Source organism: Astatotilapia calliptera, chromosome 19 (genome assembly GCF_900246225.1).
Source record: "Astatotilapia calliptera chromosome 19, fAstCal1.2, whole genome shotgun sequence".
Taxonomy (NCBI): Eukaryota; Metazoa; Chordata; class Actinopteri; order Cichliformes; family Cichlidae; genus Astatotilapia; species Astatotilapia calliptera.
In genome coordinates, this window is record NC_039320.1 from 1,445,295 (window position 1) to 1,463,512 (window position 18,218).

The following is an 18,218-nucleotide window of genomic DNA, read 5'->3' on the forward strand; positions in this document are numbered from 1 at the left end:
GATGAGTAATAATTATTTGTAATTTAACAGTTTAATTGTAACAGTCCAAAGTTTGAGGAAAGAAAAAACTACACCCTTTTTTAAAAAAACAACCCAAAGATAACAAATTAAGCCTTTCGAGATGGGATGTGAATTTGGTAAATGGACAGGTAAAGCACTTTTTTCTGTTGAGGATGTGACAAGTTGTTCATATAGCATCGTTCAGACATGAACTTATACTCTGATGGATGCAGGGAGGAACTCTGTACCTTTTTCTGTATCTTGCCCACGGATACTTCAGCATACAAACTGGAGAAGCCAGGGATTGATTCACCGACCTTCCGATCGGTAGCCGACCCAGTCTTCCGCCTGAGCCGCAGGATGTTTCGTGGGTTTACATGTATTTTTGTGTAAATATGAAATTAGAATCTTCAAATGTATTAGCTGTAGTTGTTAAAAGGTAATAGGTAACATTACAGCATAAGCGTAGGAAGTATACAGGTAATATTAAAGCGCACTGATGTAGAATGTGAGGTAGAAAAGATAGGAACACACTGCAGGGATTATGACGAACAAGTGAAATTGATCAACAGCCAACAAAATACAGTATATTATACAGTGAGTTACACAATCAATGCTAGTGTACATATGCTGCAGCAATTTCCCTGAAGAATATATACTTTAAAATACTCATTTTAGCTAAAAATTAAGGCTCATTTTCTGTGGTTGTGCAACACCAACTTTAAAAATGTGTAGAAAAAGAAAAGAAGCCTTAGAAACTGAAGCCGTACAGTAAGTTTTACAATAGCTGCAGCAGCAGTTTTGCTCGAGGGAAGCTGATGATTGGGTTTCAGAATAAATTGGATGTCGTGTTGATATTCCTCCCGTATTGACATCAGCACAGCATTGTCTCAGGCTTTTCTACACCGCTGCACAAAAGAAGTGAGCGCCTGAGTTTCTCTCCGTTCTAACAGAGAATGAAAGGAGGATTTTCACATAGCTGGAGGCCTGACGGTTAAAAGCCATTTCAAAGTCTGCTTTTTATTCGTAATGGTTTCTTCAAAGGGCCGGGTCGATCACGACGTGTGACTACTGTAAGTGATGTGCCCCTGTTGTGTGACCCTTTTCTCTTTGAAATATTTGATTTTATTTTTAGAGCAATAGAGCAGGAAGCACCTGACCTCCAAAACTGTGTTTGCTCTCACTGAGAAAGGTGTGGCCGTCATTACTGAAATGACCTCTGCTGACATGGCTGTATTTTTAGGTAGACTTACAAACTTTTATATGAATCTGTTTTTAGTTAATAATTACATTTTCCAAAGAAACTGCAGCTTTTACTATCTTTATTTATTGGAATATTTCTTATGACCATGTTTTAAAAAAATGACAAAGACGCACAAACACGAGGGCTCAGAGGGCTCAAGAAGTGTTCGTTCATCTTAATCCTTGTTTTTCTAGTTTTTTCCATGAGATGAAAGAATCAAATGGAAGTCAGAGATAGGACGGAAGGCTTCAGTTTAAAAGACCAAAAGAGGAAATTCAATTCAATTCAATTCAATTTTATTTATATAGCGCCAAATCACAACATAAGTCGCCTCAAGGCGCTTCATAGATACAGAGAAAAACCCAACAAAGATCTATCTAACAATACTGATTGGGAAACATGGGACGGACTATTAACATGGTTTGATCCAGATGTGTGAGATGCATCTTCAGCATTTCTGTGTTTGTTTGGTTATGGACGGCTCTTCTCTACCCTTTTTCTTCTTTTGAACTGGAACAATTTACAATGACAGTTCACTTCTGCCATTTAAACACTGATTTTCACGACTATCAGGGTGTACGGATTTCTGAGTGTTGCATGCGGTCGACCGCAGATGATGGTGTGAATAAATATCAGATTACTGGGAATTTCCCTAGGAATAATGTCTGGTTGACTAGTACATACAGACAGCAGGTTCCCTAAGCCTTCGCTTTTTCACAAGACAAAAATGTGCAAAATTTTCAGTGATTCCTGTGTGGTCAGGGCACACCGGATGGCTCTGGGTTTTGCGCTGTGTTTACATGAATTAGTGAAATGGAGACAAAATGTCATCTTTTTGTTTACATGAAGACAAATAATGTATTTTACTAGGAAGGGTTTTGCTGCTGTGCTAGAAGTGTAAGTGAGGCTCCCCACAGTTGTTGTCAAACAGGTGCTTAAATGCTACCATGATCTTTTCATAATCCTAAGTAGCTTCACTTTTAATTAAGAGTACAATTGGCATGAAGAAAGTGTCAGTGGTTTGAAAAATATTGGAATTATGACTGTAGTAGGTGAAAGTCCTGTTACTTAATCCATGGCTCTGACCTCCTAAAGCAAACTGTGCTGCTTTGCAATGAAAGCACAGTGATTCAGTAGACAACATTTTGTGAAAATCTGATGAACTGCTGTGAGCCTTGAGCAGGGAAACTGCATGGGCAGTGCAGGTAACATACAGCTGCCTGGGGTCTGATTGTGTTTGTGTAGCTCATAAAGTATCAGCTGACATAGATGACAAGACCGGTTAAAGTGTAATGACTGTGATTTTGGCAATAATTGACTTCTCATTTTTTCAGGATGGACCAAATTTGCACGGCTAACACGTGCACTCACCAACAACCGCAACACCCTACAGCAACTGGCGCCTATTGGCAAACCTGAAGTCAGCCATAAACAGTCCAGACTGGCTGAGGTGAGCACATACGTTATATGAAGAACATTTTTGTAGTTTTATTTTGCAGGTACTTATCCTAGGTCCGATGAAAAAGTTACTCAGTGCCACCTATAAAAAAAAAAAAAGAGACCCAAACCAATTTTGGCACATCGCCCCTTCAAGGTAATCATCTCGTAGATTTGGGTTTTGCATAATGGCTCATCACTGGTGATAAGAACCAGACCACAGATTATGACCCAAAGATGTACAAGTGCAACAGGACTTCATGGAGTGATCTAAAGTTGTGTTTGAGACATTGTAACTGGCCAAGAAGGGGACATGTGCTCATCTATTTATTACTTTGTTATTTTCAGGATGTCCTGATGTAGGAGACAGACATATGTCTATGTCTTTATAATGTTGGGCTTAAGACTTTCCTGTTTGGCAAAGCTTGTAGCTAGGGCTGGATCAGGTGACACTGAACCTACCCTTAGTTATGCTGCAAGGCTGTTGGTGGCTATTAATTATGAGCTATTATTAATCTCTGGCTCTCTTCCACAGCATGTCTTTTATCCTGTCTTCCTTCCCTCACCCCAATCGCTCGCGGCAGATCGTTGCCCCCCGAGCCTGCTTCTGTCGGAGGTTTCTTCCTGTTAAAAGGGAGGTTTTCCTTCCCACTGTTGCCAAAGTGCTTGCTTATACAGGGGTGGGCAATCTTAGTCCACGAGGGCCGGTGTCCCTGCAGGTTTTAGATGTGTCCTTGAACCAACACAGCTGATTTAAATGGCTAAATTAGACTGAGATTGCCCACCCCTGTCATAGGGGGTTGCCTGATTTTTGAGGGTGCTCTGTATTATTGTAGTATCTTTACAATATTAAGCACCTTGAGGAAACTGTTGTTATGATTTGAGTATTAGCTTGCTCAACTTTGAGGTTTAAAAAGCTTTTTTCCCCACCTAAATTGTACTTATGCCATGTGTGCACAAGGTTTCACTAGATACAAATAGTTTTTTATCTGGCTGAAGTTGGTAACACAAGCTGAACTGCTCACACAGATAGATAATTTGCTGGTTACCTAGTAATAGCAGCTAGCTGGCTAATCCTAGCTTGATAAAAAAAAAGAAATTGTATTATTGTAAATTTAAGTGCGTTTTCTGTTTGCCTGCTAACCTTTAAGCAGTGCAAAACCTTCTATTAATTGTTCCATTTAAGCAGCAGCGTAGTTCTTCAACTTAAACTGAAAATCATTCCCATTTCTTCATTCTGCAAACAACATAGTCGCTAACTGTACACAGCAAATCCAGCATGTCCAAATTAACACTGTCGGATTTGATTTCAACACTATTAAAGTGTCTATATGGGTCCACACCAGAGAGTGTTAATTTAACTCTTTTTGGAGAGTTGGTACGTTAACTCTGATTTAGTGTTAAACACCAAATCTGTCTGGAGTTGATAATTTAACACTTGGTGTTAAGAGTTTATATTAACTCTCAAGAGTATTTAGTTTAACTACGTAAGAGTTATCTTCTAATTCATTCTAAAAAGCGGGAATTTTACTGTTCTGAACTTCTAGAAATTTCTTTTGGAAATAAACATTTACTAAAAAGACGCAATGGTTTTTGAAAAACATTTATTCTGAACTGTGCACCACAATTTCAAAACATTTTCTGAAAGATGTAACAGTGTACATGTTCTCACTTTCATTAGAATTTTGTTTATCAAAAGGTCTGACATGGTAAATGCAAATAACAGCATTCTCATCACTTATTTCTTCAATACAATATGCATGTCCTTCATTCATCCCTTTGTGGAACTTCAACGCACTTCTGCTCTCCCCCATATTCCATCTTCACAAGCATATCCTGTGTGGAGATTGAATAAAAATTAGTTGACACTAATTAATGGCACAAATAATCCAGTAAACAATTGCAGCACAGTAAAAAAAAAAAAAAGGAATCCTCTTTGAGCCATTACTTGTGTAAAGTATTTTCCCAAAAGACAAAGACGCAGGCACCAGGTAATACTGAACTAAATGTAAAACCTCAACCTTTTTAATTTTTACCTAAACCGTGTGCACAAAACTCTGGAGGGATCTATGCTAACGTAGAAACCAGTCAGGACGCCTGCTACTGCTGTTTGCTCGTTTTTTTTTATGGGCGATCGTTTTCAGGCTTCAAGTAGCACCATTATACCAACCTGTCACATTCTAGACATTGTTTTAGGTGTATTTGACCAAAAGTTTGACTGAAAATTCACATGCAAGCTTTTTCCAAGGCTGTGGTATTTGCCCACAAACAACACCTTTCAGCTAGCTAAAACAGAATATTATGCTATCAGCGAGCAACATGGCTAATGCCTTTCACACAGCTTTGTCTCAACTCCAAAGAGCCACAGAAGTAAAAGCTCATAATAATAATTGAAACAATCTTTGAAAAAATGACTTACCAAGCATGGCAAACAACTCAAATATGTAGAGCAAAATGTTCTGAAACGGCTTCACTTCAGCTTCGATTGGAGCCGTGCTGGGGGCGGAGTCTGTGAATTTACTCTGTTGGTGTCATAGCCCCTCTAGGAGTTCAGAGTTAAGAGGTCAAGAGTTAATGTTTCCATTGTAACACCTCCAGATTTGACATAGAAACACTCATTTTTAACACTCGATTTTAACTACTATCATTTTACACCTCAGAGTTACATTAAAAGAATGTGACTCTACTTAGAGTAAAATTAACTCTACTTTTGCAAGAAGACTATTAACACCAAAACATTTAACACTTTTGAATTTGCTGTGTAGCTACCCTGTCACACCAGAAGGAGTCTTCTGTATAAACACACACACTGTAAATTTGCCACCCTTGAAATATTTCTGCATCAAAAAAATCCCCGTATAAAAGATGTATAGCCTCCTTCTGACCATATTCCCAAAGCTCACTAAAAGAGAACATCAACTTTTACAGTCAAAAACATGCATATGCAGTCACAGGCTTCACCTTTTCCTAAACACGCACACCACCCTCCCCTTAACTGCTGTTGTTGGAAGTAACACATTCCCTGCTGCTCCTCTGAACTGTGGGCACCATTCAGGACAGGTGGAGAGACAGAATAGGGTGGTGCGAGCACTCCAAATGATTGTGCTATAAAGTTAGAAAATGGATTGCAGGGTGGAAAGAAGATGGTTCATTTCCCCAGTTTTCATCAACCTGTTTTATTCATGAATGTTTGAGGAAGGTGTGATGCCTTTAATCAGAGTTTGTTTGTGTTTAGTGCATGATGCAAGAAGTTGTGAGGGTTTCTGGGAAGGTGTTACCGACTCAGGTGTCCTAAAGGTGAAACAGAGGTGAACTGAGAAAGGTGGAGAAAAAGAACTACAAAGAGAGGGAAGAGAAAGGAGTGGAAGTAGCAACTTAAGAGGGAAAGAATGGCATGAGAGAAGGAGATGTGGGAGAATGTAAGAGCAGTAATGTTTAGGAGAGAAGTAGGAAGGAAGGACTGGAAAAAGAAATAAGTTAGACCTGGTATAACAAGCTAATGCACTCTCTTAGCCGTTTTCCTGGCCTGGTGCTGGATGGGTTACAGGGTAATGTGTTGAGGGTGCTCAGCAGACACTGCAGGTGAGCCATCTGCTCTGCAGTCTGAAAGGCACAGCTGGCGTCTGTCAAGGATGCTGTTGAGTGTCTCACGTGTAAGCAGGGATGTGTGCGAGTGTTTTTTTTTCTTCTCCTCACAATGCTTCTGTGGGTTAATTGGCAGCCTCGTTTCTGAGCTGTGGTGCAGCTCTTGACCAGTTTGACTGACAGCTTTGATGAAGAGAATTAGAAGTGACTGAGCTCTGATGTTATGAAGCTTGCTGTTAAACCTCAGCTCTGTCAATCCATCGTTTTATTTAGCATCAAACTGAATCCCAGTGTGAGGACAATTTGGGCTAACTGAGGCCACGCTGTCCCAACTGTTTTGTCAGGAGAAAATGATGATGACATGCAGTATCAGTAGTTTAGGGTTATTACTTGTAGTCATCGCAAATACAGTAATACCAGAACCAGAAGAGCTGTATTGGTAGTAACTATAAAAACAGCAATTTTACTATTAGAGCTGTATTACTACTAAATATGTATATTTAACAGGCTTCTTTCACCGAATACAGAAACCTGTTAATGTGTTATGTTTGCGGCGGCAGAATATATTACAGCTCTGTAGCTGACACAAATAGACTATTATTTTGTATAAATAATGAGTCGAATGGTTAATGTGTGATCTGCATGTGGAGCTGCTGGATTTAATGGAGTCTGTTCTGTAGAGGTGGCTGAGCTTGGCAAGGGTGATCATCACCACGCTAGGAAATAGACTACGTATTCTTTAAAAAAAATGTTTTTAATTTAATTTTTTGGTCATCTATTCTTTCCCCCCTCTCTCCTTTTCTTCTTGCCAATTTCAGTCCCCCTTCTGTGTCTTCCCCACGTCAAGCCAAAATGTATTCATAATACATTTCTGTCACCAACAGCCTTACAGAAGAACAGACGTGATGAATACAGATTAAAACTGAGAGGAAAAACTTTTCCTTCACAGTGCTGAGCACCATGGGCTGATGATCGTTAGACTTAATAAACAAAAACAAAACAAGGACTGTTTTTGTTGAGCTTTCTTTCATCTATTTCACTAATTTAATTTCCCCCTTTCTCTCGTTTCCTTTCTGGAAACCGTGCATGTAGTTAGTAAAAAACAGAAACGTGCAACCGTCTTTCTTGGACTGCTGTTACAAACATCGCTGACAGTTAGAAATTCGCTTGACAGGACAAACTTTTCTCTAATGAACTAATAAATCGGACTCACGCTGGAGAAAGAACCAGGGGAATTTTAGCTTTCTTTGGAATTCTTGCATATATAAAATTTTCTGCTAATTCAAATCAGTATTAAAGGAAACCTGCAGCATCATGCTTTCCTTTAGTTCATTTCAATGCCACAATGTTGATATGAAACTGGTTTCCCAATGTTTCCAGTGTCTTTCACTTCATGCAAAAGCAGGTCCAGCAGTACAGTTAGTATGGCTCACCCGGCTGCTCTTAGCAGGATTCCAGGAATTGGCTAATGAAGTGAAAATGGGCTTTTAGGGAGGGATTTCTTAAACAGACAACAGATAAAAATGACTTGTTTCTGATAGACAATCAACTAAGAGCCCAGAGATGGAAATAAAAACAAAACAAAAGCTTACCCTTATGCATTCTCAGAGTTTAAAAAAAGAGCTGGAAATGCATAAAATGCATAAACAAAACTGGCAGTTCAATATTTACAAGTTTTTAACACACAAAGATGCCGAAGAGCTGGAAAATCACTTATTAATTCATGTTATTAGTAAAATGTACACTTAAATATACAAAAGCCACAGATGTCTAAAGCATTAACCTGTTTTTTACCCATACTGTACATTTACTGTTGTATTTTGTTTAGACTAAGGGTGCTTTTGATGAAGAACTGAAGTCTAATCATATTGCTGTTTCCATCTGCAAAACCACCTCCAGGTTTTGCAGCTAAACTCTGACATCCTCCCGCAGTACAAGCAGGAAGCCCCCAAGACACCACCTCACATAATACTTCACTACTGCACCTTCAAGACCACTTGGGACTGGGTCATCCTCATCCTCACCTTCTACACGGCCATCATGGTGCCCTACAATGTCTCTTTTAAGACCAAGCAGAACAACATTGTTTGGCTGGTGCTAGACAGCGTAGTCGACGTCATCTTCCTGGTGGATATCGTTCTCAACTTCCACACCACCTTCGTGGGGCCCGGTGGAGAGGTGATCTCTGACCCCAAACTCATTCGGATGAACTATCTGAAGACTTGGTTCGTCATCGACCTGCTGTCGTGCCTGCCCTATGACATCATCAATGCCTTTGAGAATGTGGATGAGGTAAGTTTGGGCATTTCTACTGTTGTTAGAGGTGCAATTACCTAGAATTCTCACAAACCTAAATCTCAATTCAGCCCTGAAAGTGGCCGACAACATTAAAACCACCGGTCTAAATATTGTGTAGCTGCCTCTTGTGCTTCCAAAGCTGCTCTGATCCATCAAGGTATGTTCTCCATTAGACCTGTTACGGTGACGTTGTTGTACTAATTACCAAGATGCTAGCAGCATATCCTTTAAGCCATGCAGAGTCATGTTGAGGTGGCATTTGGAAGCCAAAGCAACATCTTGAACCTCAAACCTTTTTTTAAAGTGTGGCAGTACGCATTGTTCTGCTGAATGGGGCTGAAGATACAGTTGACTTTACGAGGTGCACTTGTCCTGCAGTGTTGCTTTGGTTTTGGTACATGTCAGTGTAACATTCGCATTAATGCCAGGACCAAACATTTCCCTCTTGTCAAAGGTGCTCAGGCCCTTTTGCTCATTTTCTTCCCTCCTCCTACTCAACACATCCATTTCAAAATGTAATAGATCTGTTTCTTCCTAATATATTTCACCCCTTTACAGGTGCCATGGTAACAAGATGATTTATATAATTATTCACTTTACCTGTCAGTGCTTTTAATGTTGTGGCTGAATTGTGCACCTCTCAAATAACCTTTTTGACTATTCGTCAAATTTTTTGCCTTCTTTAGACTTCAGGGTTAAAAATCGTTACTGAAGTACAAGATGCAGTGAATGAACAGAAGCTTTTGAGCTTTTTTAAAATAAACAATGCCTAAGTGCTCAAACTTTATAGTTCTTCTAGGATTGTCTCGCTATCTTTTGTCTATTCATGCAGTCCTCGTCTCAATGCGTGATCTTGAGATGACGGGTTCGTATGAGAGTGGGCTTCTTCTTTTTGTGGCTGAAATGAGTAAACATTTAAAAGGGACTAATATGTTTCCCGGTACTGTTCTGTCTGTAGTCAGTCTGTCAGTTTGAGCCAGATGTGTAACAGATTATTTTCAGATGATTCAGAAGATGACTGATGATTGTTTTTTGATTCACCACATGGGCTTTAGTGGCTCCGTAATTCATTTACATCTAAATGAAAGGGATGTCATTACACAGCAAAAATCAGGCTTCGTGTTATACTTCCAAGATTACTGTAAGTTCTCTCGAGATGATGACTCATCAAGCCATTATGTCAGTCGTTTCCCACAGTTTGCTGATTGGTTGAGTTTAAAGCTCGGGGGCACAGATGAGTCACAGTGAATGTTTGTGACCCCATTTACAGCTGCTATTAACAGGCAGTCTGTGTCTGCACGTCTTATCAGGACAAGGTAAGTAGGCATTTAATTCAGGTGTAAATGCAAATGTAAAATGTGATGACATTGGCCAAACCAGGTCTGGAGATGGTCACAGCTTGAGCTGTAATTGGATCTTGTAATGTAATTGAATTCTGTCCAGTGTGGTCACTATTTAAAGAAATAAAAACATCAAAACATTTGATGAAATCAAACATATGTTGGAAAGCCAAGAATTATGATTAATACCAAATGCAGCTGCAGGTTATATGTTGAAATCAGATGTACATGGGGTCATGTACTAATATGAAGGGGACGAATATGAAGCAAAATCTAAGCTCATCTTGCTTCTGTGATGCTATTAGGTTGTATTTTGGCAGATTTAAAATCTTTTTAGGTTAAAGGGATGCACAGAGGAGGAAAGATTTTGAATATTGGAGACAGGATTTGCTCTTCCTCTTCCCAGAAGAAAGTGAGTGTCTGCTCTAGGGCATAATGACTGAACATGAGTTGCATGGATTTTTAAACATGCTAAAAGGTACTGCCATCAGATTTTCAGAGTGGTGGAGAACTCCTATGTCCCAGCTTTTCCTCACAAGGAGGTTAGAGAAAATACTGTTGTACTGATGTTCTCCTGCACATTAGAGAGTTTGATTTCTGGTTAAGGTTTCATAATGAGATCGAGCTCATTCGGAGTATTTTTCACGCCCACTTACCTCCATCAGATATCGTGCAGTTATATCAATATGGCCTCAAGTCCATTAAAGGTGATTTTCCACTTGATTTCCCAGCAGTTAATTATATTTCAGCCCGAGTGTACGGAGTAATCAATTGAACGTAGAATGAAAAGAACAACTAATATCTACTGAAGTTTTACTCGTGTAATTCTTCGTTTTTTATGTGTTTCAACATTTAATTATTTATGTTTGATTTTTGCTCTTGTTGTGACACGTGCTTCTGAGCTTGTGAAAAAACAAAGTGCGACTTGTGTTTTTTGCATTCAGTGTATACATGCATACATGTGTGTCTGCCAAGCTGGGCTTTAATCACATGAGTGCTCAGATGCCAGGAATAACAATAATAATACCAGCATTTAAACTACCAGCAGCTGAATTTTAATCATCTATTAATTTTTCATTTCACACCTCTCTTGGCATTTTGTTCTTGTTAACATTTGGACTGACACAACATGCTGAAATGCTCACACATTCTAGTGGCTTTTTTTGGTAACTATTCTTAACAGCTCTTAAAGGCACAACAAAGTTATCTTTCTGTGTTTTCTAACTTAAATGTGCACCTATGAATCAGAACCAGAATACTTTATTAATCCCAGAGGAAATTATTTGGTTACAGCTGCTCAAAGACAGTAAGGACAGAAGTACCAACAGTATTAAATAATACAGTCACTGTCACAAATAGCTCTAATGCATAAAAATATCTCCAAAATCATACACAGAAGAGATAAAAAAATATCACACTGACAGGTATTTTCATTTTCAGGATGTACAGATGTTGTTAATTAACTTTTTTTGTATTTTTATATTTTATAATTCTTTAAAAATCCCAGTGTTTTAGAGAGATCATTTGTTCTGAAAGAAACAAATAGATATTTACTAAACAGTTTGTCATATACATAGATCTGTACTGTATGTACTCTATCTTCTGGAAATCTGAATGAAACTTTGCATGAACAATGTCACACATACTGCAGTTATCTAGATTTATACGTTTAAAAAAATTATTCTAAATGGCAATTCTTTGGCTTTTTGACATGTTACATTCATTTCTCCGCAAATGCGATGTTACCTTCTCTGTTTGCGTTTCTTTCACGTGTCAGATTCAACATATGTTACAGATTTCCCCTTACATTTGTTATATTTAGTAATTTATCCTTACTTACGCAGTTTAAAAATAAACTAATTTCACTGTCACAACAAGTCGAGGATTACTTGTTTACATTCTTGCCCAACTGCTTGGCTCAGCTGGTTGTTGTGTTTGTGGCATTGCAAAGATACGTTGCCAACAGAGGAGTTGCAGAGTGCCCTCTGGTGAACAAATGAGCAATAGCAACAATCATAAGTGTTGAGTAGAAAGTTTAAAATGTTTATTTAGCTGCCGTCACAAATGATGATACCAATATATAATTGCAAATACCTAATACTAGCTGATATATTGGTAGCACCCATAGATCAGTTGGACCAGTCAGATATTGTAATATTACGTTTTTGGTAAAGGTAAGAAAAAAAGTTAAATGAATCGATTCATGTTTTATAGTTTCTGTTTCAGTTCAACTCATTACTTGCAGTATTACATTATGACCTGTTAACAGTGAACAGCATATTAATGACATGTGCATAAATATGCAGTAAACACTGAGTGAAAACGGTTACAGGGTTTTCAAACTATTTCCTTTTTCTATTTCAGCTGAAACATGGCGTGAGGGTTGAATTACTGGTAATTAATTCATGGCCCAGTGTCACAGCCAGCCTTAAACCTCCCACTCAGCATGTTTTTGTGGTTGTTTGCATTGGCTGGCTGACTGTGTCCACTGTCAGAGTGAATGATGTATTATATTGTGGATCATTCAGTAAGTGTCTGGAGCTGTGCTGCGTGTTAGTTCAGGTGTCTCTTGTCCTCCGGCCTCTCACCGCCGGTCGCTGATGGATTCGATGAGATCCCTGCTAGGTGGAGTTTTGTGTTGCTGCCTTTCAAATAGTAGACAACAGTGAACTGGGAGAGGAAGTGGAGTGTGGGGGAGACAGGCAGAGAGGAAATCAATGGCACGTAAATTTCCAGAGGACACAGTCAAAGCCTCTCTGCCCCTCTTTGCCTAATTGACATTTTTGCTGCTGCTTTTCTGTATTAGCAGGCTAGAAGAATGGATGCATGCTGACTGAGGACGGTGTTTGGGCGGCTTAAGGTGTAATGTGAAAGGAGAAAGGCAGAAATTATTTTAGCCTCATTTCATCCTCGTGTTGATGCATTCTATGGCTGAAGCAGGCGGGGAGTATTTTTAGTTGTATTTTAACGCAGGTTTCAAATGTTGTCAAGCCATGCCAAAGCATGGTGAGATGTAGGTGCTGCCAACACATCCTTACACATACTTGCTTACACACAAACGCATGACTTTTAGGGCTGTCATAAGAGCTCTCATAAGAGCCTTAAAAGTCATAACCAGCCATATATATATATATGTATATATGTATATATATGTATATGTATATATATATGTATATGCAGAAGATACCAGAGTTTGGAGAACTTTTCTTTTCTGTCTGAATAACAACATAGTATAGCCATATGGCAATGTTCAGTATTTTTCATAATAACAAGGCTCGTTAGTCCCAATTATATTGTTTTTGACAATCAGTGACAGTACTTTGAGCCACAACACTGCTTAACATTGTGGCTAATCAAAACTAGAGATGCAGTTCCTCTATTGCTCATCTTTCAATGATTGACTTTGACTTTGAAGCATTTTAAGTGTCAGAAAATAAACCTAATGTCCTCAGAGAGCTGCTTTGCCTGGCCAGCTATCCCATACTCAGAGATAATCACTTTACAACGATGCAAAACAGAGAAAACTTGTGAAAATGTTTTCCATTTTTAGGGTATTTGAGGGAAAGTGAAAAAGACAAAGTCATTACAGCAGTGAAAACAAGAAAAGAATTAAATTCTATCTACCTAATTAACATAATTGTTTCAGCACATGAAACAACGAGAAAGTATTTTCTGAACAATTCAGAAAAATAAAAATAAATTAACCCTAAAGCATATAAAGTAAAGCATTACAAATCAGTCCAGTTTTGCACTGCTGTTTCCTGAGTCTGCTTTAAAAAAGTGCACACAGCTACATTCATCTTGCACACTGGTGAGGTGTTCTGGTCATAAACTAGGAGTAGCAATTAAAGGTTGTTATTTGTCATCAGTTAAAAACTAGCATTTTGTAGGAATGTGATTAATGGTTTTTAATCTTTGCTTGTTTGTATATGCCCATCACATTCACCCAGAGCTTAATGTGACAGTTTGTTTTGACAACGTCACATAGGAAGAGGTTGATAGAAGATAGAGTTCTGTGCAAAAGTCCTGAGCTCTACCTCACTTCTTTATATTTGACAAACATACATGGAAAAACAGTATTTAAGGCAACAACAAGTTTGAGTTTGTAGAATTTGAACAAGCCTTAAAGTCAGTATTTGGTTTGACCACCTTTATTCTTCATCACAGTCTGAGCTGTCTTAGGCAAGCTTTCTTCTAGGTATAGATCATCAGGTATTTTTGTATTGTCATAATTTCATCAATTTTGACAAAATCCCATCATCACATTAAATTCAACTCCAAACCATGACAGAGCCCACAGGTAACACCAGTATGTCTTGAATAACTGAGCTTCTCACTCCAGCCACCCTTTAGAGGAAACTCATTTCCACTGCTAGTGTCCGTGACCTCATTGTTTTGGTCATTACCCAGAGTTCATGACCAAAGTTGAGGTTAGGAACGTAGATTCACTTGTAAATCGACAACATCGCTTTTATGCTCAGCTCTTTCTTTACCACAACAGATTGGTAACTATCACTCTCCCTTCACTCTTGAACAAGAAGATACTTAATTTTGTCCACCTGGTATAGTAACTAGTCCCAGAGGTCTAATCCCGGAGCACTCCCTCATTGAGAACCATGATCTTGAACTGGGAAGTACTGATTGTCATTCCTGCTGTTTTACACATCAGTGCGAGCTGGAGTTCACAACCAAGCCAAGAGAACAACATCATCTGCAAAAAGCAAAGATGAAATCTGGAAGTCAACAAAGTACAGACTCTCTATCATCCTGTCCAAATGATCTAATATGTAATTGTGAAAGATCCACGACAGACCCACAGGCATTTTCATGCTTTTCAACATAAACTTTTATTTACGGCTGCTGTTTCACAGAGACGGCTTCAGTTTTTCAGCTCACAGCTGAGCACACACCAACAATAACAGTGACGGGACCTAGTTCAGTTGATTTATGCCGGCGTGGTGTGATTGTGGATGCAGCTCAGGTGCGTCCGTCTCCCTCGCAGCTGCACCACAGACCACATAACCTCATCGCCCGGCTGAGGCATGCAGGGATGTCTTAGTTCAGGGGGCTGCCCGCGTATCCAGTGGCGGTGGTGACGAGTTAGGTCCGGGGGCCACCTGCGTAGCAACCGGCGGACCTCACGGCGCGCTGGCCTCTGGCGTGGACGCTGTTGGACCAGCCGACATGGCTTTGGCTGTGCAGGTCCCTCACTCACACTGACCTCTAGCTCCATTTGAGCAGGACTCTCCGGCCCTCTGTCCATGCCCTCTGTCTGCACAGCAGGTCCCTCTGGCTCCTCGACCTCCGTCTCTGGCTGAGTAGGTGAGTGAGTCGGTGGACGTGGAGGTAACATTTTAGTTATATATACAGTAATACAACTAAAATGAACAGAATCCATGACAACCCCCCAGAGTACTGATGGCAATATGCGCCAAGCTCTTGCTTTGGTTGTACAGTGACTGAGTGGCCTGTGATTCTGAAGAATCCTCCACAGGATACCCCAAGACAAGTGGTTAAATGGCTTTTTCATAGTTTGTTTTTCAGTTCGTGATCTGACAGCTGGTGGTGTTTATCCTTTTCGAATCCAGTGGTTAGTGGTGCCACTTCCAAAGATCTCTGCAGTTAAGTCTTTGAGTGAAATGTTTTTTTCACAGGATAGTGAGTGTGTTAGAAAGGACAAGAGCAAAACCCTGAAGTTGTACAAAACTTTCCACTCTCCTCTTCTGTTCGTTCTAGTTGGCATTTTGGAGATAGAGGTTATAGATAGCTCAAAAATAGCAACACCCACACATACACAAGATGCATGGAGGTCAGCAATAACATGAACAGAGCAAGTGAAGTAGTCGGGCTATTACTGTAAAATCACAGCAGCAGAAAAAATGATGTAACGCTCGCATAAGGAGTGGTGCTGACTCTCCCTCAGGTTGCAGCAGGGTTGGTGTTGGATGAGGATTTGTGCGTGTGTGCTGAAGTGGGTCTTTGATACCCAAGTGTGGGAGTCAGGCACGGAGGAACCCCCCACGGGCCCGAAGCCACCTGCTGTCACAGAGGAGCCCGGAAGGCCATCGGGAGTTCACAGTGTGCATCTGCAGGCGCTGCGGCTGCTCAAAAAGGTCTAATCCACCCTGACCTTTCTGCGTGCCGTGCATGTTGCCACAGCCATGGCTGGCCAAGCTGACAGGGCCGGGAGGAAGCTGTGTGCCATGCAGCTAGGGGTGGGGATATTAAAACTGCGTGTGAACACAGAGACTGTAAGGCTGAAGGAAGATAACAGAAAGTGGGAAATGAATGCGCTTGCAGCAAATGAGTTATTATTGAAAGAACTGTATGGAGTAGTAGAGAAGTGATCAAAGATCAGTGTTTAGATGTGGGAGATTCTATGTATGAGCAGTGTTGGGCAAGTTACTTTGAAAAAGTAATTAGTTATAGTTACCAGCTACTTCTTCAAAAAAAGTAATCGAGTTAGTAACTGAGTTACAATATTATAAAAGTAACTAATTACTAGGAAAGCGTTACTTTAAAAGAATGTTTAACCCTCTGGGGTCCAGGATATAACTGCCTGTTTTACTTTTGATTTTACCTCTACATTTCACCTTGGCTCGTTTGGCCTCACATGTCTGAATTTACTGTTACTTTTTCATTTTGACATACCGTGTTAACACAATTGATCTAAAATCAGACAAAAACATAAAATCAGTGTAGAAAAAAGTTCTTTTTTTTACTGTAACAACCACAACAATGTTTAATGGATCATTTTCATAACTTGAAATGCAAATATAAATTGTAAATTTTAAAAACTTGTGCACAAGTTTTGCAAACAACAAAGTTATTTGCAGCTATTTACCTAAAAATTATAACGATTTCAAACTATTTACAGAACAATCAGGTGTTCTGCATCAAATGCAGATGCCACAAAGATTAAATGCACCACTTTGCATTTAATTTCTGGCTTATTATTAATCTCCGTTGTCCTGTCTCCCTTCCCTCATCCCCAACCAGTCGTGGCAGATGGTCGCTTCTCCCTGAGCCTGGTCCTGCCAGAGTTTCTTCCTGTTAATTAGGAGGTTTTCCTTCCTGCTGTTGCCAAGTGCTTGCTTATAGCGGGTTGTCTGATGGTTGGGTTTCAATATGAGATGCCTTTAGGGAGCTGTCAAGGCACTTTATATCACTTTATGCCACTGTTGTCACCTCTAGAGCTGATGATATTTGTGCTTTATAGATACAGTTGAACTGGATTCTATTAAATTAATTCAAATTTTGCTGTTTAAAGTTCAAATGTCATTTTTTATCCATAATTCAGTAGTTCATACGTTAATTGTAAATTTAGTTTTACACATTTTAGTTCGCAGATTATAATCACAAGTTAACATAGATAATCAACAGGTCAAAGTTCAACTTCACTTGGATATCATAGCATTGTTTTCATTTGCCATTCTTGAAAACCAGACAGTAGTATAAGAAAAAAAACATATCTATTTTGATTCGATCCTGAGCACACTTGCTGCACAGTGTACAGCCCAAGCTTTGCTCTAGATAACGATTGAATGGTGAGGTTATAACATTGTTCTGTCTAAACTATCTTATGTTAATATTTAATACAGTGTATTACAGTATATCATACTCTGAGTTGTGGAAAAGCCATTCAGTCATCCTCTCAGTTGTCATCACAAGTGTGAGAGATGTGAAAATTAATGATAGCTGTAAGCTATCACCCACTTGGCAATATAAACTACACAAGTGTAAACAAGTCTGTGTCAAAATGGCTGCGAAGCTTTGAAGAAAACATGACTTTAACACTGATAACATTACATAAAAACTCCTTATCAGGCCTGTAATTGTGTTAGGAATTGGAAAAATGGAGGGATTCTCCAGAGATTTCATAACCTGTTTCTTATTTAAGGTTGAAAGTGTTTATTTGATCAGTTGTCTGTCAGCAAGACTGCAATAAAAACTACAACAACAGTTTTTTTTGACAGTTTGTGTAAAGTTAGGTCATGAGCACATGAAGAACTCATTAAAGATTTGGATCGCATTAATAGTGCATGATCAGAGCCCGTCCCGTTCTTTCTGTTTTGCATTGTGTGAATTCAGCACGGAACGGAGAGAGCAGACCTTTAGATATGCGATGGCAGGAAAAGTACAGATGGTTCAAAAACTGCATTTCTCCATTTATAGGTTTAATACATTTTGGCACAGCAGTGAAAAAAATATGTGAAAAATGATTTGCTTCTCATTTATTTTGGAAAGCATAAAATTCCATCAGCGGCTCGCTGACTCATTCTGTTCAACACCGACCGGCCATCTTCTCTCAACCT

At 39.4% G+C, this 18,218-nt stretch overlaps 1 protein-coding gene across 2 annotated transcripts in view; it reads left to right on the plus strand.

Annotated features, from left to right (window-relative positions):
• The window catches only part of kcnh5b (potassium voltage-gated channel, subfamily H (eag-related), member 5b), a 183,642-nt gene that overhangs the window by 24,992 nt on the left and 140,432 nt on the right, over positions 1-18,218 (plus strand). Inside the window, exons 5-6 of one of the 2 annotated variants that reach the window (XM_026151082.1) lie at positions 2,578-2,693; positions 8,165-8,557. In XM_026151082.1, coding sequence (XP_026006867.1) covers positions 2,578-2,693; positions 8,165-8,557 — 509 coding nt within the window. The remainder of the gene's footprint in view (positions 1-2,577; positions 2,694-8,164; positions 8,558-18,218) is intronic. The other variant, XM_026151083.1, reaches the window with a different exon arrangement.